Here is a 24,454-nt window from a genome sequence, read left to right as displayed (position 1 = left end):
CATCGCGAACCAGACGTGGTGAGCCCCGTGCAGGCCGGCGACTCCCCCGTGAGCGGCGACGCGGTGCGCAAGCAGCTGCGCTCCGACGCCTTCGCGCAGCAGCAGCTGGAGGCGCTGGAGCGCGCGTTCGAGCGGCAGCACTACGCCGAGGTGTTCGCCGAGCACGGCAAGCCCGAGCAGGTACCCTCACCCCGCTCGGTCCCGCTCGCCCCCGCTCGGCCGGCCGCTCGCTCACACTTGCTCGCACAACGCCCGCCCGTCCGCCCGCTCGCCCTCAACGCACGCTTACCCGCCCGCTGGCCTGCTCGCACTCGCTCTCACTCGCTTTCGCCCGCCCCGCTCACACACTCGTTCACACTCAGTTTTGTGCAACAAGTCAAATGGCTGGTCCGGTACCGTGGGATCCTGCTATCACCCTCTCACCTCTTCCTCACCTCTCGCCCCTGTCACCTCTCATTCGGCCCTCTTTTCCTCTCCCCCTCTCTCACCTCCCTCTCTCACCTCTAGATTTCCCTCTCACGCTCACTAAACTAATTGCTCGCCTTTGACTGTGGCTGCCACAGATGCTCTGCATCGATCAATGCGCAGAACATTGATTCACCTGTCTCTGTGCGGCATTGTGCCTGTGAGCACCGGCTCTGTTGACCTCCAGCGTGGGCAGGGTGGTTCCACAGTGGGCGCCACACCACTGTGGCTAAGAGATGTTCACTACCTCGCCTGGTATACAGGAGGTCGTGGGTTCGATCCCGACCCAGACGCCTGCTGCATATTTGGAGATTGCGTGTTCTCGCTCACCGTGGTCACGTGGATTTTTCTCCAGGCCCTCCGGTTTTCCCTACACATTAAGAATCAACGTCACGCGTTTGGAGTATTTGGCTGCTACACATTTCCACGTGATAAGCCACTTTGTTGAGCTATCATTTGTGATAGCTAGGTCGCTTCTGAAAAACAGCCACTACATAGCTGAGTGGGCCTTATCTGCTAAAATAAAAAATAGTTAATAGATAGTTAGTGGGCATTGCCCACTGGGATTGTAGCTTTTGCGTCAAACAAAATTTTCAAGACCAAAAACGGAGTTAATGTCATTTTATGTTTGGCTCCAGGACCCTCAACTCTTCCAGATAAAATAACAATAATAATATATTTTATAGGCCCCGGTTGAAAACACCCACAAACACTTCGACATTTTTGTCCCCCAATTGTGATGGACCTGAACTCCAAAACTTACCTTTGGTGGCTTTTAGATTCTGATTGTTCATTGGAATTGAGCATCCTCTAAAACGTGCAAATTCAACAAAATACATTTAAAAAGAAATTGGGGCCTCGATAAAAAAATGGTTTATAATTGGTCTGCTTATGAGCCTATATAATATATCGTGCCAAAATGTATATTCGTACCCCATCTACAACATTAGAAAGTACAAGTCAATGAGCTGCTTTCGTTCATACGTGTTAGATAAGAACCTTGATAGATTAAAACTACTATTGAATGCAAATACGTGACATCGGTCTGTGCGTATTCGACATCACGGCGGTGGGAACTCTGTGTTAACGGACAGCATTGGAATCTTTATTTATACTTGAGGAATCCGATGAGTTACAAAGCTCTTTTTCACAGATAATAATAATAATTCAAATTTGTAATGCGCATCCTATCCTAGGATCCCATCGCGCAATGCATGGGAAGCAGGAAACAAAAACAGAACCAGGGGGAAGGCGACCAAGCTAAAGAGGGAAGGCCGCTTGAAATAAATTGATTTTCAAAGCAGACTTACGTATGCTTGATTTCCAGTATGCGCACAGGGTCACAACGTTACAACAACAAACAATACAACAACAATGCGATAGGAGTGCCGAGTGTCGGAAAGGTAAGAAACAATTATACAAATACTACGATGTTCGTTTATTTTACCAGGTAAAGCCCACTGAGCGATTAGCTTATTGTTTTTTTTCAGAAGCGACCTGGCCACAAATGATGGCTCAATCGATCAACAAGAATCCAATATCTTCATACAGTAGCATTCGATACGACGACAGCGAACACGCTACACCGATCGGTATTCGGAGGCCGCGGACCGGGACAGCGGCTGCGTTTGACACGAGCGGCACATCGCGATAGCCGGCAAGTCCCAGGGATTCAAATCTGCAAAGCTGCGCCAAACGTTTCGGGCGTGGGCGGCGGTGGCGGCGGGCGCGATAGATATCCCCAAAGGCCGGAGAAACCTTTAAAAGTGGCAGCGCAGACGCAGATAACGTGGGAGAGAGTCGAGATAGTCGTTCCGGCGAAAGGCCAAAAGCCGCACTTCATGCGAGGGCGCCGCACCGCAGGCATTGTGCACGCCGCGCTTGTCTTGTGCCTTCCACCTGATTTTACTTTTTTTTTCGTTTTAATTTCGCCGAGAAAGTTTTAGGGAGCGATGATGATAAAAAAAAACCCCTCGCACTGAAGTCATTGAGATATTTCATGACCTTTATAAGCCCTCGGCCGTAAAATTTTACACCGAAGGAACAGAGAGAGAGAGACGAAGGAACAGAGAGAGAGAGAGAGAAAAAAGAAAGGTGTGGCTGAACGTGGCGCGGTATAAATTAAAAGAATCCCCCCTCCAGTAAAACACACATTCAAAACTCGCTCTGATTTCGGCGCAATTAAAGCGCATTTTCCGGCGAGATGAAGCTCTCTCATGAAGATTTATCGTCTCTATATTGTTGTAGTGTTTTCCGTGCACCTCTCAACCCCACGGGCCCCGTACGGGCAAGATTAATACCAGGGGACAATGAAATCGAGTTGCCTTGCCTTGTAACTTTATCGCTGAAAGTGCGTATTACCAGCGGTAACCTTTATTTACTTTCGTCAGGCTATTAAGCACGGGGGTCTAGTAATTACTCCCCAGCCCGCACACTTAAACCCTTTGTGGCAGAGACCACTGCCTAATTGAGTTCATTTTCATTTCCTCTCCGTCCCCTCGAATTAATCAAGTGATAAATCAGTGAAGAGGCGATCGTGGCGGCACTGGGCAGTGGGATTAGCTTAACTGGCGGTGCCGCTGGGCCCCCCTCTATCACCCCTCCCCCTACTCACCCCCTCCACCCCACCCCACCTCTCCTCCTGCCACTTGGCCCCCTGACCCCTGGCTCCCCCATTTGTCAGCTGTTCCCCGCTACACGACGGCTGTGCGGCCGTGTGTCGGGGCACTGCACGCACGCACAGCGTTCACGCGCCGCACAGCGCGCGCGCCCGCGCGGAATGGCAAGTAGAAAGTAGCATGCGCGCCAGGACAGCATGCACACAATAGCAAACGGCAGAAGCATTGCAGACAGCATAGCATAGAAATACACACCGCATAGCGTAGACACCGCATAGGACACACACAGCATAGCATACACACGGCATGGCATACACACCGCGCAGGGCATAACCACCGCATAGCATACACATCGCACACAGCATTGCATATGAACGCACAAATACAGCACAGATACTACACATGGGTCACAAACTTCACATGCCAAAAACACACAAACACACCACACGTACGTAGACATGACAGGCACACACGCACCACACACATGCACGCAACATGCACACGAACACACCTACGCCACGCAAACAGCACACACAGCGTGCTTATCTATATTGCTGGTCCCAAGCTCGTGGTGGAAATTCCATATTCTTATGGTGGGGGCAAGCCCATCCCGATGTCGATATAAATCCCCACCAAACTGCACCATCCTCTGAGCGGTGCTTGAACTCGCGACCCTGACAGCCGTGCTCTCTCCGCTGCGCAGTGGCCCCGGGGGCACGTGCGAGCGCGAGGGGGCTCGGGGCCCGTGCGTCGAGGAAGAGCGACGCGTGGACGCACTTGCCTGCGTGACACGGGGGGGGGGGGTGGGGGGGGGCGGGTGTCGGCAGCGTCGGTTGATGAGAAGATTTGCTCGGAAGCACCCCCTCCACCGTCCAAACGATGACAGCCCCTGGGCTCAGCGCTGATCTCCCGAGCGCAGGCGATTGGATCTCGGGGGCGAAAAAACAAGCGCGTGTCATCCTCGCCGCTCGACTCCCTCGGCCCCGGGCACGGTGTTTTTAGCGGGCGCGGGGCGCGCGGAGGGAGTGGGCGCGGCGGAGCGGTGGCATCGCGGTCGGGGTGCGGACCCTGGCCGGCCGGGTTCGATCCCACGACTTTGACTGCATCGGTGGCGAATGTCCGAACCAGTCCCGGACAACCTCCTCGATCGGCTTTAGCCTTAAGCGAGTGCCCGGCGCGGTGGGCAAAAGCACCGGGGATACAGAGGGGTGGAGTTGGGCGCTTTGCTGGCCGCATCACCCCCCTTGAGCGCCGTGGCCGACCTTAATAGGTGCTCGCCGACCAGTTTATTAGGCGCCACGGAGACTGTTTGTCGTTTTTACGAGTGCTCGTGTGTGTGTGGCGGGTTTAACGACGCATTTATATTTACGTGTGCGTGCGTGCGCGCGCATCCAGCCCGATGCTCTTAGGCTGCCACATAAACGCGTGACGGGCGGATGTGGTAGCGCGGAATGCGTGCACCTGTACGCTGGGCCGCTCCCCTCCCCGGGCGCGTAGTCTCTCGGCACGGTGCACCACTTTAACACGAAGTGGCCTTTCGCGACCACTGTCATCCAGAAAACAGGTTTTTGTTGTTGTTGTTGGGGTTAGATCGCGTAAATATAAATATGTCGTGAAACCCGCCACCACCCGACACGGCCAATTGACGAACTTTACTAGTTGGCTGTGTCGGGTGGTGGCCTGTTTAACGACACATTTATATGTTTACGCGATCTAACCCCAACAAAACAACAACCCGTATTACAGTCTGCCACCTGAACACCGAGTTGTTTGCGATTGTTAATCTGTACTCTCACGAATCCGGCGAGCAAAGAGTGAGCCCCCTGGATGGCGGTGGTCGTGCGATTCTGTCAGGGCTGCCCTTGAATGGTTGCTTGGATTTTGTCATGCAGTGAAGGCCTCTGGTCCAGGTTGTGGTGGTGATGAGACTCTTTAAAGAGAGATGTGGGTGTTGACTCTGCAACAGCTGTGGGTTTATAGCAGGCGGCATCAACGTCGTTGGTCAAGTTGACCTGTCGACGACCCACTGAGGTCACGCAAACTAGAACAACAAAGGCAAAATACCCCCGTTTAGCCTTTAACAGACCATAGGGGCAAGTGCTGTTGACGAGCACCTATGAAGGCCGCAAAAGTACACGAGGGGGTGGGTAGCCGGCACCACGCCCGACCACATTTGTCTCCCCAGTAGCGATGCTTACACACCGCACCAGGTACTCATTTTGGAGGCCGAGTCGACCGAGGGGAGGCCCAAGACCGCTTCAGATGATCGTCAATGGAGTTGGTGACCGTGAGCGGGAATCGAACTAGAGTCCGCCGGGTTCGTAGTGCAGCGCTAACCGCTGCCCCTGCCGCTCCTCACACTAGGACTCATCCCTGGCCTCAGACGTCGAGTCGGAGGTGGTGGTAGTTCACCCCCCCTCCCCCCCCCGCTGTGGGGTTAAATTGCTGATTAAACAAAAACGGCGAGGAGCTGCTCACACAACTTGAGGCTGGGCGAGTGTGCACAGCTTTCACGCCGTAAACACGGCAATGGCACTCGGAGGTTGGCTGAAGGCGCCTGGAGAACCGGTGACCTCGCAGCTCGAGGCGGGCGGCTCCCGCCGCGGCGTTGGAGCGCCGAGCCAGCGGCAGCCTAGAGCCCAAGTTCAATTCCTCCACTGGCCGGTCTCTCTCCGGCCAGCGGTCCCCGGCTTGGGATCGTGGAATTTGCGAGCGCGTGAGAGCGGGCGAGACGCCGCGGGCGATCGTCGCGCGGCGGCGATCGCCTCTGCCGGCTCGTGCTGAACCGAGATGCCGATGCGTTTTGTCCACTCTGTATAAAATGTGAACCTGTGCCTTGCTAACCTTGATTCACGATTGTCCGTGTTTCGCCTGTGCGTGCGTGCGTTCGCCCCCAGGGAACCGAGTACCCTCCTCTATCGGCCCTGGGAGCCGGCATGGACGACGTGAAGTCTGGGATGGTGGGGCCGGGCACCCCGGAGATGACGGCGCAGTCGTACCCCCTCGTCACCGGTGAGTGCCGAGGGGCTCCCGCAGGTCGCGGTCGCTCGGTCTCGCGCTTCACGGCGACGGCGATGACGGCGACGACGGCGATGACGGCGATGACGGCGATGCTGTTGAATCCCACGCCTGCAAGGCGTGGTTAAGTTGAATGCAGATTGAACGCCCGGTCGTTTATTCCAATTCATGGATGCAACCGTTGATGACGGCGATGGTGACGGTGATGATGACGGCCATGATGATGATGATCATGACGGGCTGACCGCGATGGAACCCACGACCGCCCGACCGTGAGACGTAAGCTGCGATACGAAGAGCAGCAGACGAAAACCCCGGAGCTGTGCCCTTCGCTTTGCACTCTCGCTGTCTCTCCCTTTTTCTCAACTCTTCCCGCTCGCCTTGCCAACTCCTCCTCCTCCTCCTGCTGCTGCTGCTGGCGGTGACCAATCCCGGGGCAACGCGAGCTCCATGCTGAGACTCAAATCGTCAAATCACACACCCTCCCGGCTCCTACACCTTGTCCACGTCCCATTGTCCGAGCAAACAGGTGTAAGGCTGCTGCTTATATGCGTCGCACAAAGGCCGTCTCTGTCCCCCGAGATGGTGATGCATTGTAACAAGTTCTCATTGTGGTCTGAGTCAGCCTAGAGGATGCCCAGGCCAGGTTTACATAGCAATTGAAACAATGATCCCCAGTGTCTACCTATCACCAATGCCAACGAATTGTAACCCACGATCGCTTTGCACCCAGGGGCGGCTCACGATAGCTGTTCCAGCACTTGTCGCTGTCGTTTTGCGTGCGTGCGTGCCACGCCACCCATTAATGAATGCTCGTGAACAAAACCTCCCCCAATTGACATGCCCGTAACAAACACAAAAGATCCCTCGAATAAAGTAGCCTACACCGACTGTCGGGAGTCGTGCTGTCAGCGCAGCGCACGGAGGGGTGACGCGGACATCGCCGACCACTGCGCCGCCACTCCACGCATTCGCAAAACGCGCGCAACGACACGCGCAGGTGTCCGAGCGCACTCACGTGCGGGGCGCTGCGTTGCGCTACGCAGGTGCGCGGCAGGTGCGAGCGATGGGCGAGGGCGACGCGGGTTGTCTCGCGCCGACGCGCAGAGACCGTCGCCCGCTCGGCGTTCGGGGCGGATGCAATCGCAGCCCCCACCCCCGCCCCTCCCCCGCCCTTCCCCCCCGTCGTTCGCCGGCGGGAACCGCTTCCGCCCACCTGTCGGAGATTTGGCGGCGGTGGCGTTGAAAGTTCGCGGGGCGATGGAACGTCACTCGTGTGGTCGAGGCGCGCTCACGTTGCCGTCGGAGACGCCTCTCCGGGCCCTCGTAGTTCGAGCGATTTCATTAAGGTGGTGGGGGGTGGGGGGCGGAGGGGGGCGGCCCGTAACCAATCGGCGCGACGCGTGCGTGCGGCCGTGTCTAGGAATCAAACTCTCGGTCCTCGCGCAAACCGGCCCCCGGCGGGGCGGTGTGGGGGGTAAGCGCTGGGAAGCTCCACGCGTGCCGCCCCGCGCGACGCAGACGCCTCGTCAGCTCGCGACGGCTCCACGCCCCGCGGCGACGCCGCGCAGGCTCAGCGCGCCTCGCCGGGGCCACGCGTCTCTGGACAAATCGTGATCCGTTTAGAGCGATCACATTTGTACAATTACCTTCGTGTGAGCTCAATTTGCTGGCGATAGCAGGGTGGAGGGGAAAGGAAAACGCGAAATCCGACTCCACTCGGCGACGATAGCGTGACCCGGGATCGATACGCAGGAAAAACAATTCGCCGAGGAAAATATCGTGCCGTGCCGTTTCCATTCGACTCCGTCGGAGGGGGAGTGCTTTCTCGCCCGCGGCGTGGCGTCGTTTAGCTCCGCCTCGTCGAGGCCACCGGGATTCAGACGCCGAGGTCCGGAGGTGACAACAATGGGCCGCCCGCCTGCAAATCTGCGCGCCGTGGCGGTCCGCTTGCCAAGCGCGACCCCCGTTAAACCAGCGGACGGCGGCCCCCGCCGACAGAAAATCGCGAGGGGCGACACGAGAGGCACAACCCGCCCAACTCTGCTCTAGAATGCGAGCGGAGGGATCACGGTTTCCTTTGCGCATTGTCGCGCTTCCCGTCTTCGGCGGGGGACCCGAGGCGTCCCGGCTACTGGGCCCGTGTCACGCCTGCCCGTCTGCTTCTGTGTGTGTGTGTGTGGTGGGTTTGTCTGTCTGTGTGGACGGGCTCGTGTGTCCCGCGGTAACCTGGACGCCTCCCTCCATCTCTCCCAGTGCTGTCGTAGCGGAAATCGCGGTCGTTATCTCGCTCTGATAGAATCGAGCGCAATATTGTTCACCCGATTGTTGTACAACGGTTAACAATTCACGACAGCCGCTCCCCACCCCCTTCCCATTGACATGGCTCCTTCTTGTTTCTCTGTTACTGCTACTATGACGGTCGTTGGTACAGCCACACTCTCATCAATGAGCTGTCTCTTCCTCTTCTCTCAGCGAACACTACTGTCAGACGCTGCTCTCGGTGGGTGGGTGGGTGAGTGGTGGGTGGGTGGCGAGTGGGTAGGTGAGTTTACGAACCAGGTAATATCCCAGCGAGGCTAAGGGAGCAGATTGCCATCTTGGCCCCATTAGTGTTTTGATGATGAGAAGGTCCTCATGTAAGACAACGATCGCGTCAATGACAAAATCCATGAACAAAGCAGATCGGTACCCCAAACCCCTGCAGCTATTATTTTTCCACAACAAGTAGGGAATCTCATAAAAGTAGCAAACCGAGAAAACAGACCAATATCAATGTCTTTGATCATTTCATCCGCACTGTTAACGATAACGAAAAAAAACCCTCGTGGCTTTTTTTTGTTGTTAAAAAAATTAAAATTTCATTTGCAGCCTTCCCAATATATGTGTTAATATTTTAACGCGTTTTTGTACCTAACTTACCGCACGTTATAATTGTTAATTAAATATTCATGGCCCTGTGAATCCGTGCTCATGAATTAAAAAAAAAATGTTGCGATCGCGCTGAGTGATGCACGTCGGATAAAGTGAGCACAAACCCTAGCGAGTGTTCCAACGAGACTCACCTAGCGAGTGTTCCAACGAGACTCACCTAGCGAGTGTACCAACGAGACTCACCTAGCGAGTGTTGCAGCGAGACTCACCTAGCGAGTGTTGCAACGAGACTCACCTAGCGGGCATTGCAGCGAGACTCACCTAGCGAGTGTTTCAACGAGACTCGCCTAGCGAGTGTTGCAGCGAGACTCACCTAGCGAGTGTTGCAACGAGACTCGCCTAGCGAGTGTTGCAGCGAGACTCACCTAGCGAGTGTTGCAACGAGACTCACCTAGCGAGTGTTCCAACGAGACTCACCTAGCGAGTGTTCCAACGAGACTCACCTAGCGAGTGTTGCAACGAGACTCGCCTAGCGAGTGTTTCAACGAGACTCGCCTAGGGGGTGTTGCAACGAGACTCACCTAGCGAGTGTTCCAACGAGACTCACCTAGCGAGTGTTGCAACGAGACTCACCTAGCGAGTGTTCCAACGAGACTCACCTAGCGAGTGTTTCAACGAGACTCACCTAGCGAGTGTTGCAGCGAGACTCACCTAGCGAGTGTTGCAGCGAGACTCACCTAGCGAGTGTTGCAGCGAGACTCACCTAGCGAGTGTTGCAACGAGACTCACCTAGCGAGTGTTGCAACGAGACCCACCTAGCGGGCATTGCAGCGAGACTCACCTAGCGAGTGTTCCAATGAAACTCACCTAGCGAGTGTTTCAACGAGACTCACCTAGCGAGTGTTGCAGCGAGACTCACCTAGCGAGTGTTGCAGCGAGACTCACCTAGCGAGTGTTGCAAGGAGACTCACCTAGCAAGTGTTGCAACGAGACTCACCTAGCGAGTGTTGCAACGAGACTCACCTAGCGAGTGTTGCAACGAGACTCACCTAGCGAGTGTTGCAACGAGACTCACCTAGCGAGTGTTGCAACGAGACTCACCTAGCGAGTGTTGCAACGAGACTCACCTAGCGAGTGTTGCAACGAGACTCACCTAGCGAGTGTTGCAACGAGACTCACCTCGCGAGTGTTGCAATGAGACTCGCCTAGCGAGTGTTGCAACGAGACTCACCTAACGGGCATTGCAACGAGACTCACCTAGCGAGTGTTGCAACGAGACTCACTTAGCGAGCGTTCCAGTGAGACTCACCTAGCGAGTGTTGCAACGAGGCTCATCTAGCGAGTGTTGCAACGAGACTCACCTAGCGAGTGTTGCAACGAGACTCATCTAGCGAGTGTTGCAACGAGACTCACTTAGCGAGTGTTGCAACGAGACTCGCCTAGCGAGTGTTTCAACGAGACTCGCCTAGCGGGTGTTGCAACGAGACTCACCTAGCGAGTGTTCCAACGAGACTCACCTAGCGAGTGTTGCAACGAGACTCACCTAGCGAGTGTTCCAACGAGACTCACCTAGCGAGTGTTTCAACGAGACTCACCTAGCGAGTGTTGCAGCGAGACTCACCTAACGAGTGTTGCAGCGAGACTCACCTAGCGAGTGTTGCAGCGAGACTCACCTAGCGAGTGTTGCAACGAGACTCACCTAGCGAGTGTTGCAACGAGACCCACCTAGCAGGCATTGCAGCGAGACTCACCTAGCGAGTGTTCCAATGAAACTCACCTAGCGAGTGTTTCAACGAGACTTACCTAGCGAGTGTTGCAGCGAGACTCACCTAGCGAGTGTTGCAGCGAAACTCACCTAGCGCGTGTTGCAGCGAGACTCACCTAGCGAGTGTTGCAACGAGACTCACCTAGCGAGTGTTGCAACGAGACCCACCTAGCGGACATTGCAGCGAGACTCACCTAGCGAGTGTTCCAATGAAACTCACCTAGCGAGTGTTTCAACGAGACTCACCTAGCGAGTGTTGCAGCGAGACTCACCTAGCGAGTGTTGCAGCGAGACTCACCTAGCGCGTGTTGCAGCGAGACTCACCTAGCGAGTGTTGCAACGAGACTCACCTAGCGAGTGTTGCAAGGAGACTCACCTAGCGAGTGTTGCAACGAGACTCACCTAGCGAGTGTTGCAGCGATACTCACCTAGCGAGTGTTGCAACGAGACTCGCTTTGCGAGCGTAGCAGCGAAACTCGTCCTGTTGCATGGATACCCACATGCGAGATGAGATCTGGGTATCGGTGTTAATGTTTAGAAGCAGTAGTTGAACAAAATAAAATCGTTCAAATAGGCTTCAACAGTGAATAATTTCAGTCGACAAATATTAAATGACATTTATGTCTTGAATAATCTAGGTCGGTGCCGTTGTAGTTAGAGTCCTCGACTCACAAAAATTTAGTCAGGGGTCAATGTACCCCATCATCATACCTTTGGGGTCAACGAAATACATGCCAATTTGTACCAACTCAACAGTTGTTGTTCCCATGGAGATGCTGGCCCAAAGACAGTAATGTGGAGTTTCCACCACTGGCTCAAACATGTCAATGGACGTGAGGACTGCCTAACAATGACGTGAGCAGGTGGACTGTTTGACCTTTGAATTTGGTTGAATTATTTTTGTAAATCAATCGCTGCTCAAGCACAGCATGGGATGGGACCATCTCCATTGGCAGCTCTCAGCCAGCTGCGGAAATTTCACTTTTCCATGTGACAACTGCCATGGACTTCCAACAACGTGGTGCTCGTTGTATCGATCCAGGAGAAATGATGGGCTGAGCTGGCACCTGGCCAGAAACTTTACCGATAACAAAATCCGTACTTGGAATTACACTTCAAGATATGTTTTGTTTTAATAAGAGCAATGTGTTAATTTATACGGTCAAAGTAAAGTCAACGCATCGTCCTTCTCAAGAAATCGTTGGCTCAGTGTCATCTCCGTTGGCAGCCCTAAGCCAGCGGTGGAAATTCCACATTGCCATATCAGCCGACAATGTTGCACTGAACAGAGGGAGAGACTCACTCAGTACATTGTCGTTTTTGCCATATTCATTGTTTGAAGTTATCTGGCTTTGGGTCTGAAAACATTGAGGCTCGCACAGATTTCACAACCGCAGTGATAAGGTGCGTGCAAGTGAGGCTTTATTGTGACAAGTGCGAGCTTCGCGTTACATCCATCTGCATTAGGGGCAGAGACGCTCCGCATGCTTTTGCATGCGCAATCATGAAACGATCATTACGCTCAGATTTGTGGGCAATTATTTTGCGAGTTTTGCACCACCGTGCCACCTTGTACCCATCAGTTTTCCATAAAAGCGGCGCAGGAATGTGAAAAAGCACCACGGGCGCATTATCCATTCTTATTAAACGCTAAGTCCTCCTGAGGTCACTGTGACCTTTCGTGAGGAGGAGGAGGAGGCATCCGATGGCGCGGAGAGACCGGCACAACAACCGACGCGCGGCAGTCCGCATGCCGAGGGCGTTCGTGGATCCACCACGCGGGAGATTTCAGAGCCGGCTCCGAGAGCCACGGCGTCGTGCTGACTTGACGACCCGACGGGAGGGCGTTTTTTGTTTTCGCTCAAGGACGTCCACTGATCGGTACGCTGGCGTCACGGAAGCGAGCCGAGTCCGAGCTCGTCTCCGCGCCCCGGGCGATGCTGAGCCAACAGTGGAAATTCCACGTTTCTGTGGCAGGGGCCAGTATATTTCTAGGCTGACCACTCTGGATTTAATGACCCCAGTGGGAGATGTGGGCCCTCGAGTCGACTCACAGCTCGACGGTTTCCTGCGGGCCGTAAAACGAAACTCGAATGGGGCGGCAGAAATTGTCGGCGGAGCACAGACGCGATATTATTACACGTCATGTCTAACATGCATATTGTTGACTGACAATGAACGAATGCGCATTGAGACACTTCGCACGCTCTCAGTTATTGCTCTAGAATTGCTGCGATGCAACGGTTTCAATGTAACGATAATAATGTACACAGCCCTCTGCCCAACCGCTGATGGAAGATGGCCTACTCACGCCGTATTAGTCATCGGGCTCGCTTGACCATACTTCACCACGCTGATCACGTGTGGTGTGGTGTGGTGGAGGGGAGAGAGATGCCACTCGCCACTGACGTTTCTCGTGACCGGGAATCGAACTCGGTTGCTGGGTTCAAAGCGCCGCTCACCGCCACGGTACAACACAACTGACAAATTCATATTTATTATTTTATCTGCTGGGAGACTGCTCGTGGTTGCCCCTCGCGAAACCAATTCCCCTTAGTTCTAAACCCACGCTCCTCCACGCCAGCGCTGGCAGTCTCTTTAAAACACCGTTCAACTGCAGCCTCTGCCAATCATAATTGTTCTGTTTCGTTTTACGCCCTCTCCTTCAATACTCGGTGCGGACTACGGCTCAATCGCACCCCCCCCCACCCCCCCATTAGAGCGACTTTCTGGAAGCAGAGCGAGGGCGAAGGAGGCGGGCGCCCCTTAGGAAGCTGCACGATCGATCGCAGGGCAGCGGCCGGGGGGCTCCTAGCGATCTCCCTCCGCGTGGTGTCCGCCGCCGTAGCTTTGCGCGAGCTACGGACCCGACGGCCCACGAGTTCGATAGTCTGCCACGGCTAATAGCCCTAGCAGCGCTGCCCGTTCGTCAACTGGGCAGCATGGTGCAGCGTGATCACACTGCCCCCCTGCCTCCCGCCCCCCATTACCAATGCAGCGTGAGGAGGTTTTCATCCAGCAGTCGATTGACACCGAGGGCTGTAAATTGTTCAGGTGGCTGAGTCCACGAGACGCACCTCCGCATGGGAACCTACCGTAGGCACCACGTGTTGTCGCCAGGGTTTGGTACCCATGGCGGCAGCCACACTGGCTCCGAAATTTGTGACACGGCCATTATGAACCCCCTCTTAGCCTCCTTAGCCAGCTTGGGCCCACAGCATACAATGCAGCGGGCCAACATTAAAATTCACATTCGCTGGGTCTGTGCGACGAGACATAAGAACAACGCCCGTCCTACGGGGAGCAAAATAGACACAGTGTGTCATTAAGTGGGATGCACGGCGTGGCCGGGGCTTTGGCAGGAGCATTATTTTGGGTTCTCCTGCTGGGGTGGGAAGTCTCTGCGTGTGGCGTGGCAGGCAGCCAGCCTGCCGAACATTTGGGCCGGTCAACGAGCCAGCCGGTCGATCAATCACATGGCCAAATCAGACGGTCAGTCAGGCGATGGGCAGTCGACCGGCCAGGTCAGTAAGTTGGTCCGTCAATCGGTTTGTTTAGTCAGCCGGTAATCTGGCCAATCATCCAGCCAGATAGAAGACTAGCCAACTGGGCAGCCAGGGTGGCCAGACACCCAAATATGTATCCAACTAACCGACCAGCCATCCAGCTCTGCAGTCATTTAGTTACCCAGCAAACCAGGCAGCCAGGTGACCAGGTAAACGTTTAACCAATTGATGAGCCAGTCAGCCACCAGGCCAGCAAGCCACCAGGCCAGCAAGCCAGCCTGCTAGCCATTTAACCATCGAGTCAGTTGCCAAACAGGCGCATTCTCATGACAGAGAGTACTGGGTGCGTGCCCAGCCACCTGACTTGAAGTGAATGCTTCGCAAGATATCAGCTTTCACCTGGCAGCAGTGATAATAATAATAATAAATAATGCCCGGTCTTGACACGAAGAATAAATTAAAAAGCACTTGTGAGTAATTGAAAGGCCCCTTTAGGAATTTGGCACCAACATTGTCAAAGACATTTGAGTCTCTGGGCGTAGCGCTTGCTTGTGCACGTTGAATGGAGCGGGCGGAATGGGTTCCGTGCAGCGCAGCGCATCTCCCTGTCGTCCCGGCGATTAATCGATGAAAAAAAAATCGATTCTCACGCTTGCGGTAGGCGCACCGACTCGCGCGCGTGCGCGCGTGTGTGCTGCCAGACCGCCAGTTACTGTACGTGCAATTGAAATGCTAATTGTGCATTTAGCACGGGAGGAATATGACTGCGGGGGGCACACAAGCGGAACCAGGCGACGCGCGAGGCACAAAGACGAATCTATTCTTGACTCCGTGAATTGAGGGGCGCCCGGTGGTTTGCGATGAGTCTCCTCAACCGGATACCAACTTGTAACTTGCGTGAATGGAGACCTCTCGAGTAGAGCGAGGTGTCGGGTGGTGGCGGGTTTTAACGACACATTTATATATTTACGCGATCTGACCCAAAACAACCTCTATTATGGATGATATCGGTCGTGAAAGCCTCCCACGTGTTAAACTGCAGTGAGGACCCTGACCGGGATGTTAACTCACAATGATCCCGTCGTCATGGTGTTGCGCGAGTGCCCGAGGGTGTGCGAGTGAGTGCGTGGGGTAGAGGCGCTGCGCACAGGCTGTGCGTGTGGTTGTGCGTGAGTGTGCGTGCTCACCGTAGGGGAGCGGCGGTGCAGCGGTTAGCGCGCTGAGCTACGAACCCGGCGGCCAGAGTTCGATTCCCGCTCACGGCCAACACCGGTGACGATTATCTGCACCGGCCCTGGGCCTCCCCTAGGTCAACTCAGCCTCAAACGAGTACCTAGCGCGGTGTGTAAAATATCGCCGGCCTTCATAGGTGCTCGCTAACAGCACTTGCCCCAACAGTTTGTTCAGGCTGTATGGGGGAGCTTTGTTTTTATCCTCACCGGAGCGCACACACACAGTCGAAACTGCGCGTTTGGTGCGACCCAGTTTCAATCCCTGACCACGATGCACCTTACCAAGAGTATATGTGATGATTTCCCGGTCCCACTCTAGGTCAGATCAGCCTAAAAGTAGCACCAGATGTGGCGGCGTGGTCATCAGCACTGAGGACGCAAGGGTGGCTGGCACAGGCCACGGTACACCACAGCACCACAGCACCACCACCACCTCGTGCGCCGTGCCAACCTTGCTAGGCGCTCGCTGACATCACAGGGGTGTTATTTGGATGAGACCGGGTTTGTTTTTGGTGCTGAGGCTCTGGGGGCATGGGGGGGGGGTGGAGGAGGGGGTTGTGGAGATCGGGGTGGCAGGCGCACGCCTCTACGTGGAGGACGGCAGAGAGAGAGCGAGAGAGCGAGAGCGAGACGGCCGTGATAGATTTATGGCCCCGCAAAATTGCGCGTAATTATTACAATTGTCTAATCACCGCTAATTGATCCGGAAGCCGATAGCGACTTCCGCAGTCCAAAGGTCCACTTTGCCGGCAAGATTATGGGAAAGTTAATTAACGCCATTAATAAAATAAAATTAAACGAGGCAGAGCGACGCCGGCACTTTTCGTCCAAGGACGGGACGGGGAGACCCCCCCCCCCACTGTCGCACGGTGGTGTTGGCCACCCACCCCTCGTGTGCCGTGCCGGCCTTCATAGGTGCTGCTCGCTAGCAGCACTTGGCCCAACGATCTGTTAAGGCTACACGGGGGATCTTTGTCTTTGATGTCGCGCGAGGGGTGAGTCCCGGCGTAGATAGCGGCGAGGGAGTTTGGTGAAGCCCTGGTTTCTCTACACGATCCCCTCGGCGTGCAGTGCTGCACTGATTCTGGGAGCTTCATCGTCATCATCATCGGTGTCCCTGGGCCTTAATTCCTGCCCAGAGGAAGTCTGCATCTTGACGTTCAAATCGCTCGGAGCTCACGTCGCTTAATCCTCACTCGGAAATCAGTGCCCTCTGCGCTGCGAGTCATTCTTTAGCTGTGGAGTCATGTGGACGACACTGGGAGCCAGATCTGTCGAGTGCGGGATTTCTCTGGGTCCTCGTTCAGAGTTTCCTCCAGGTTTGTTGGGCTTAGATCTCCGTATGTTTTTCAGTTAGCGACCCACAGATATTACAGGGCGGCTGCAGAAGTGATCCGACCTGCCGCAAGTGCCGCGGGGAGGGGGGGGGGGGCAGGCTTAGTGGCCCTGTGCATCGTCACCCAGACCGCCCGTCGCTCCACTCAATGTATCTTGGGGAGCGCGCGCACTCCTGCTTTTGTATTTTCACTCCGGTTAATCTTTGGCACGTGGAGTGCGCCACACCTCACCAGTTTTCTCCCCGCCCGCGCGCGAGCGTTCTGTTGTTAGTGGCGGGGCACTCGAGACCCACTCGTGGGACTTTTCGAGGGCTCCCTGTTTTACCAGCAGATACACTTTTGCTCTCGGCCGAGTGGAGTGGATGAAAAATATCGGAAAAGAAAGGCCTAAAAAGAGAAAGAGGAAAAAAAAAGAGCGCAAGGGTCCGGTAGCCCTTTTGTCAGCGGGCAGAGTCCTGGAAAGGCTCGACACTCTCGCTGGATTACAGGAGAGTCCACTCAGGGTGACGCGGCTGGAAAGCGAGTCACGTGGAGCCGCGCTTCAGCGGCTGTTGTTGTAGGGAATGCGTTCCTGCCCCACTGCCCCCCCTCCCACCCGGGGGCCTCGGGTGTTTAATTGTCACCGTCGAGTGTGGGAGGTCAACAAGACCGCCGTGGGAGGTTTGTTTCAAAGAGGACGGCGAAGGGAAAGTTCTTGTTTGTCCAAGGTCCTCGGTTGTTGAGAATTGGAAGCCGACCGTGACATTGTGTGAAATATCAACATTAAAGGACAAAATGTCTCCGCAGTCAAACGGGTATGGGTGGTCGTCGTCGTCATCTATCATCCCTGTTAAAGAGCCCTGAGCCTATGTAGGAAATTCCACATTCCTATGGTGGGAAACCGTCTCTCCGTGGCATGACCACGGTCGACCTCTCACAACGACAACACGGTGTTCGCTGTCGACGCCGCAGGTGGCGGTCCGAGCGGAGCCCCGACCTGGAATTGAAACTCGTGACATTTCCATCACGGGTCAAGCTCTTTGGACGAATGCAGTTGTATGCCATTATTCGTGCAAAGGAAAAAAACAATATAATTGGCGGTAATGCCGACAACGAATACGCTCACAATTCCTGAGGTGCGGCGCGGATGGCTTAGAGGAAGCCACTCCCTGCTAGCGTTGTCATTTCTCGCGGACGCCACTCACACGGGGAGCGGAAAGGAAATGCGAGCAGCAAACCCTTCTGTATCCGTCGGAACGCGTGCGCATTATCATTTGGGGCGGGACGCTCTCTTCGTCAAATGGATCTTAGCGGCGGGGTTGGGAGCTGCGCAGCTGTGTTTGCCGAATAAACTCAAGGAGTCCGTTTACAACGAGGGCCCAGCTCTTGAACGTGGAGAACACGCCCGGCAAGTGTTCTGCCAACACCACGGTTCACCTTTGCCCAATATTGCGAGGTCATCACGGCCACTGATGCTGATGCCATTGCTTCTTGTCTATTTTGCCAGATTCTGCAACTGTTGCAAAATATGAATCTCGACCGTTAAGTTCCACGCGCGCAGCCTCACCACCACCTCAATCGCGCTTAGGCCTCCCCCGTGACCTCCGACCTCTGAGTGCCACTCCACTGCCCGTTCCCATAACCTGCCCCTCTGCTCCTCCACTCTGCACGCGTGTCCTATCCGCCCTGCGCAACCTGCCCTTCCTGATTACACTTATAGTGCTTTCCTGCCACGTTCCATTCTGAACTTCCAAGCTGCTTTTACCCTATCCTTGCCTGAAATTTCTAGCATCCTCTGCGTCTTGCTCGATCGTTTTGTTTAAGTCCAGCAGCGGTACATCGTCACGAATTACTGCGGGCACTGTTATTTAATACAAAAAAATTACGTAATAATTACCGGGCCAAGATCATCGCCCTTTGGGCTTGACAACGTAGTTTCATCACGGGTGGCTGGAACCCGAGTTTGACCCCAGGGTTTGAACCAAGGTTTGAATCCGAGGTCTGAATCCAGGGTTTGAACCCAGGTTTGAACCAAGGTCTGAATCCAGGGTGTGAATCCAGGGTTTGAACCCAGGTTTGAACCCAGGTTTTTAACCCAAGTCTGAACCCAGGGTTTGAACCCCGGATCTCAGCGGTGCCTGTTCCGCGCTGTGACGTTGCCGTTGTGAACCCCTCAGACCTTTCAGATGCCTCGCCTGAACGTTCGTCACCCGGTTGAGCCGCGCGGCGTTCCCGTGCAGCGCACGATCGGTAGACGTGCGACGGCAACGCGATGGCTCCAAACGTCGTCGCGATGACTTCTGCCCATGGCTGTTGTTCACGTCCCCGTGTGTGCCTGCTGTTGTTCATGTGTGCGCCTGCTGTTGTTCATGTCTGTGCTTGCAATGCAGAACTACCCGCGCCACATTTCTCTTTTTATTGTTGTTTTGATTTGTTTATATTTGTGTTCGTCTGTTTATTTAAGAATCCAATCTGTGCCAGTTATAACAATAACTTGAACCGAATTGGATTTGCTTAAAATGAACGATGCCTTGCTGTGCATTCACACGCTTCCACACGTGTTTGTTTAAAGTGTCATCAAAGACTTGAAATGTGAACGAGCCAAAACACATTTACAAAATGAGATTTGTTTACGTGCGACAAGAGGGATGCGCGCTCGCCAGAGTCAATCCGAAGTGTGCCTCGATTCAAACAAGCTTGGCATCGTGCTCATTCCCATCGATGGCCCTGACTCAGTGGTGATAATTCCACATTCCTATGGCATGGACCAGGACACCCACATGTGACAACCGCTGTTGACTTTCAATAAAGCGGTGCTCAATTTTTATGATACCCTGTGGCTGGTTCTCAGGAGCTCTGCCTTATCCCAGCCACCCAGTGACAGAAACTGATCTCTAGCCACGCCAAGCGGTGACGCAAGAGTTTGTGACCCTGGGCTATGAATCCACTGACCTGAGCTACACGGGTCCTGGGCCCCCTCTTCACCATGCCGGCACTGACATGTGTGGTGAAGCATGGTCAAACAACAACCACGACTGGCACGGCACGGGGAGGCCTTCAGCCTGCAGTGGATTGACAATCGCAGAACACAGGAGGTCGTGAGTTCGATCCCGACCCTGACGACGCCTGCTGTATATTTGGATTTTAAATGTCTCTCTCTCTCCCCGTGGTCGCGTGGATTTTTATCCAGGTCCATATTTTGGAACGTGCGTTTAGAGTATTTGGCTGCTGTAAATTTCCACATGATGAGCCACTTCGTTGAGCTTTCATTTGTGGCCAGGTCTTAATAAGAGCTATGTAGTTCAGTGTGTCCCCCCCCCCCATATTGCCCGCTTGAGTCACTGCAACGTGAGACGCGCGTGGTGCCACGTCGATCGTGCTGCGTAAGTCACGTGCGGGTCGCCGCGTTTGTCTTTCGTCGGGACGCTTTCGCGACACCGCTTCGTGCGTGTGATTAAATAATGAGACATTCCTTTGCGAGCGACCTACGGGGTTCGGCGCAAACTTCACGCACATTAGCGCACGCACGCACTCGCATAGACGCACACGAACACACCACTAAGCACGCACACAAGTACATGCACACACACACACACACATAAACACACGTGCATGCACAAAGACCGTCCGCACATATACTTGTGCACTTTCAAAGACCAAGGTCCCCCCGCATAGCCTTTAACAGACTCGTGGGGCAAGTGCTGTTATCGAGTAGCACCGATGAAGGCCGGCATGGGTTGGCGGCCAGCACCACGCCCGGCTCACGCACACACACATATATATAAATACAAATATGACCCATTTAGTCGTATATATTTTTGGTATAAGTGTCATTTGGGAATATACATTTAAAGCAACAAACACACAGATTGGAATTTTAATGCTGGGCCGCTTTGAATTTCACTGTACGGGAAACTTTCAACAAACACGCACTCGAGCACTGGAATGCCTCAGTATTTCACGCAATTTAACCATTTACTCAGGGAAATGTTTTTCTCTCTCTCAAAATAATACAGCCAATGCACCGAGATTCCATAATGAGCCCGAACGAGTTCCATACCGAAGAGAAATACAAAATTGTTTTTTCTCCATTCCGATGGCAGGGCCCAGTCTCTCCGCTGTTCCCAAACCCACAGCGCGGCCCTCATTTTGGTCCCCACGTTTTTTTGTTTTGGCCGTGATAGGCGGCACTCACGGCCCGACTGATCGAACCCATTACGCGCCATCGCCTATGTTCGCAGGCCGTGATAAAAAAAAAACACACATCGGACAATTGTGCGTTTCTCCGCGTAACGTCAGCTCGGGCGTTTTCTCCGTCAGGCTGTGCGAGCCTTCGAGGACTGTCATCTCCATGGCATCGTTTCCTTGAACTCGGAAACGGGTCCCGTTTTGTAGCTGCTCACCCCGAAACTATAAATTGCTCTGCAGGCGCATTGTCCTGGTAATGCTTAACACGTAAGCTTTCGCGAACCAATATCATCCATAATACAGGTTACTTCTTAGGGTTAGGTCACGTGTAATAGTTACGCGTAAATAGTTACGTGATCTAACCCCCCAAAAAACACCTGTGTTTGCACTGTACGCCTTTTGGCGTTCTCTGGTCTGACACTGGACGACACTTGGCCCTAAAGAAGGCTGTCTGGTGAAGGCCAATCAGTTTGAAAGACAATGCCATATATTATCAGAACATATTTTGTTTCCATGCTCATCACAAGCACGTGTGGTTAATGCAGACTTGATTCCTAGGTGTCATAACATCTGAAAACCCGCTGTTTTATTGCCAGAAAGGGTAAAACCTATAACTTTTTTCAAACCCACAACTTTTGGAGTCTCACGACGAAGGTGGTGTCATCTCATCTGTAACATCTGGCAACTAAACGTCTGCCGATTGACGGCACCGCACGCACTCTGCCGATGAGACTCAGAGAGAGTGAAAACCGGCCCCGGGTTTGTCGCTTTTGAAACAAACGCTCTTGGGAAAACACCGGTCCACGGGGCCCATCGGCTGATGGACAAAACTGGAATGCCAGTTAGCGTCGAGGCACCGACGTTTTGTCTGTCTATTATTTATTTACTATGAGCAGCCCCGGTCGGCTGTAGGTAACGCGCCACCGCCACGGTCTTCGACGCTTCATCTCGGTTCGCGATGCTCCATCGTCGTGTCGTCGCATTGTGCATGGCTGCCGCTCCCCACCCCTGCATGCGCGTACTCACGGCCGTGTGCATGTCGCTGTGCTTGTGTCTCCCCCCCCGCCTCCCCGCCCCGCTCTGTCCCTAGACCAACGCCCGTCCCCCATCAGCCTCAAACAGAAGGCGATGGAGGGCAGCCTAGCTAGCCACTCCCCCTCTGCGCTAGCGGGCCACGCGCTGGCCGACCTGCAGCCCATCCACCCGGGCCTCGCCACGGACCCGTGCCCGGGCTCCGTTAGTGCCTTTACGCACCACGCGACGGCTTACGGGCAGTACGCGCCGGCGCAGGCCTTCGTGCCAGGTACGGGCGCCCCGCGCCGCCTTCGCTCCGCGCCGGCTGCCGTTCCGCGCCGGCGCGGCGAGCTCCGTCTTTCCGCCTCCTCTGGGCTCCGTGCTTCTGTTCAAAGCCGACGTCTCACGTCTCGCCACGAGCAGCCGAAAACCTCGCGGTTGTTGGTTGTCTTGGAGCGGACGATCTTGTTGTCTCACGCTGGCCTAGGATCCAGATGATCTCTCTCTCGCTCCGTCTCCTTCCGTCTGCTTATACGTCTTCCCGTCACCGTCTATCTTTCTCCGTCACTGTCGCTGCCTATACCTGTGTCTCTCTGGCTTCGTCTACGAGTGTCTCTCTTGCCCTACATATATCTCTCTCTCTGTCCCTTTCTCTCTATTGCTCTCTCTGTCTCTCACATTCTCTCACCATCTTCGAGATCCCCCGTGGACTCCCCCCTCGCTCTAATTCTCCTTGCCCTCTACTCCAACAACCAATGCCTCCTGCTTGATCCTCCAGCGAGGCTTTGCTCGATGGAAGGTCGCTGCTTCTCCTGGGTCTGGAGCTCCCTTCTCGGACTCTCTTCCTCCTCCTTCAGTGTGACGATTTACTACTGCACTCAAACGCACTGTTTTCACAACACGGGTCGTATTGTTTTATCCGTGCACTCGTTTGTGGAGGTGGGGGGAGGGGGGGGGAGATCCACGATCAATCAATCATTTAAAAAAATATATCAATCAGTCATTAATTTAATCGGTCAATCAGTCAATGGGAATGCCCCACTAATGACAATGTGAGAGAATGCATTGCGCCTCTTAAGCAAGGGAGACCCGGGAGAAATGCCGTCTTCCGGTGGACGTGCACGTATCCACGTCGAACCCACGCGGGACGCGCGGGGATTGCGCGGCGCTCATTTGCGTGGGCGGCCGTGAGTCGGGAGTGAAAATTCCACATTCCTATGGCGGCAGCCAGTCGCCCCGCTGGACACCCCACTTTGAGTGTCCCCCACGCGACGACGACCTTGTGATCCACCCCCGGGGGGAGATGAGTGAAACCCCTGACTGGGAACTGCCTCTGACAGTGTTTATGAATGTGCTCAACTGCTCGTATTTGTCGCGCACGTGGACATTGACGTAATCAACGCTGCGAAGCGTGTCAAAAGTGATTTCCCGCTCAGGCAAACGTGGGGTCAATCGTCATTTCCTCGTTCAAAGGCCCCAACGTCAGCAGCGGCGAGGAATCGCGCATTCCTATGGCAGGGGCAAGTGTGTCCGTGGGACAACTGTCGTATGCTTCCCACAAGCCGGGGCTTATTTAACGACTAGTGGAGGGATGACGATAGCGATGGGCTGCGTTGACCCTCGACCCGGGGTTTGAACTCGGGAGGGCTCCGATTGGCAGACGAGCGTTCTGACCCACCAAGCCCCGTGTGGGACAGCTCGAGGTGACCTCCACATGCCGGGCGAGAACAAGTCGCTCGCACCCGAGTGGACTCGGCCGCTTTGTGGGGAAGCTAAAACCCTGAAGGGGGTAGCGGAATAAAATTGCGGGAATTGTTGGAGCGTGAAATGATCAGGTTTGTGCGACGCACATTAACCCGGATGGGGGGGGGGAAAACAAGGGGGTCCTGCCCCCCCCCCACCCACTCCATCCCACCCCGATCGCGGTGGCCGGAATGCGTGGCGTCACGATGACGGAGGCGCGAACAATCACGTTCCCCCCTTTCGAGTGGGGATCGGAGCGTCTTAGCCGAGGCGCTTTGTAGCGACGCGGGGGTGGGGGGGGGGGGAGACAATGACGGGAAGAAATCCCACGACATCAAAGCGAGCGCAGGTGGGACGCACGGGATGTCAGCCTGCGAAGAGGCGGTGCTTTGCGGGAGCGCCGATGAGTTCCGTGCTCGGACGATCAGCGGGCGCACGTTCTTTTCTTTTATTGTGACATTCAGATCGGCTGACCTGGCAGTTTGAAGCGCGGACGGCTTCATTGTGTGGTTTTTTTTTACGTGTTGTTGTTTTAGAAAGAGGCCCATGTTTAAAAAAAAAAAATGTTGGATTTAGGCCAACTGTGTGTTGTAACATACTTGGGGAACTGATGAAATATTTAAAAAGTTGGTTCATAGTTTTGAGCGTTTTAGTGCATGGTACAAAATAAATGATAGTAAATGATAGCACTCATGACACGTAATAGTTACATCCT

General features: G+C 54.5%; 1 protein-coding gene across 7 annotated transcripts in view; it reads left to right on the top strand.

Annotated features, from left to right (window-relative positions):
• Positions 1-24,454, top strand: part of LOC103091851 (paired box protein Pax-5) — a 192,450-nt gene that overhangs the window by 142,641 nt on the left and 25,355 nt on the right. For 5 of the 7 annotated variants that reach the window (XM_076065650.1, XM_032949694.2, XM_076065649.1 and 2 more), the window contains 3 exons: positions 14-180; positions 5,981-6,095; positions 22,073-22,285. In XM_076065650.1, coding sequence (XP_075921765.1) covers positions 14-180; positions 5,981-6,095; positions 22,073-22,285 — 495 coding nt within the window. The remainder of the gene's footprint in view (positions 1-13; positions 181-5,980; positions 6,096-22,072; positions 22,286-24,454) is intronic. The other 2 variants (XM_076065652.1, XM_076065651.1) reach the window with 1 other exon arrangement.

The sequence above is a fragment of the Petromyzon marinus genome, chromosome 8 (genome assembly GCF_048934315.1).
Source record: "Petromyzon marinus isolate PM22_M1 ecotype Great Lakes invasive population chromosome 8, UKy_Petmar_22M1.pri1.0, whole genome shotgun sequence".
NCBI classification, from domain to species: domain Eukaryota; kingdom Metazoa; phylum Chordata; class Hyperoartia; order Petromyzontiformes; family Petromyzontidae; genus Petromyzon; species Petromyzon marinus.
The sequence above is the reverse complement of the archived record's forward strand: the minus strand, read 5'-3'. Positions and strand labels throughout refer to the sequence as shown.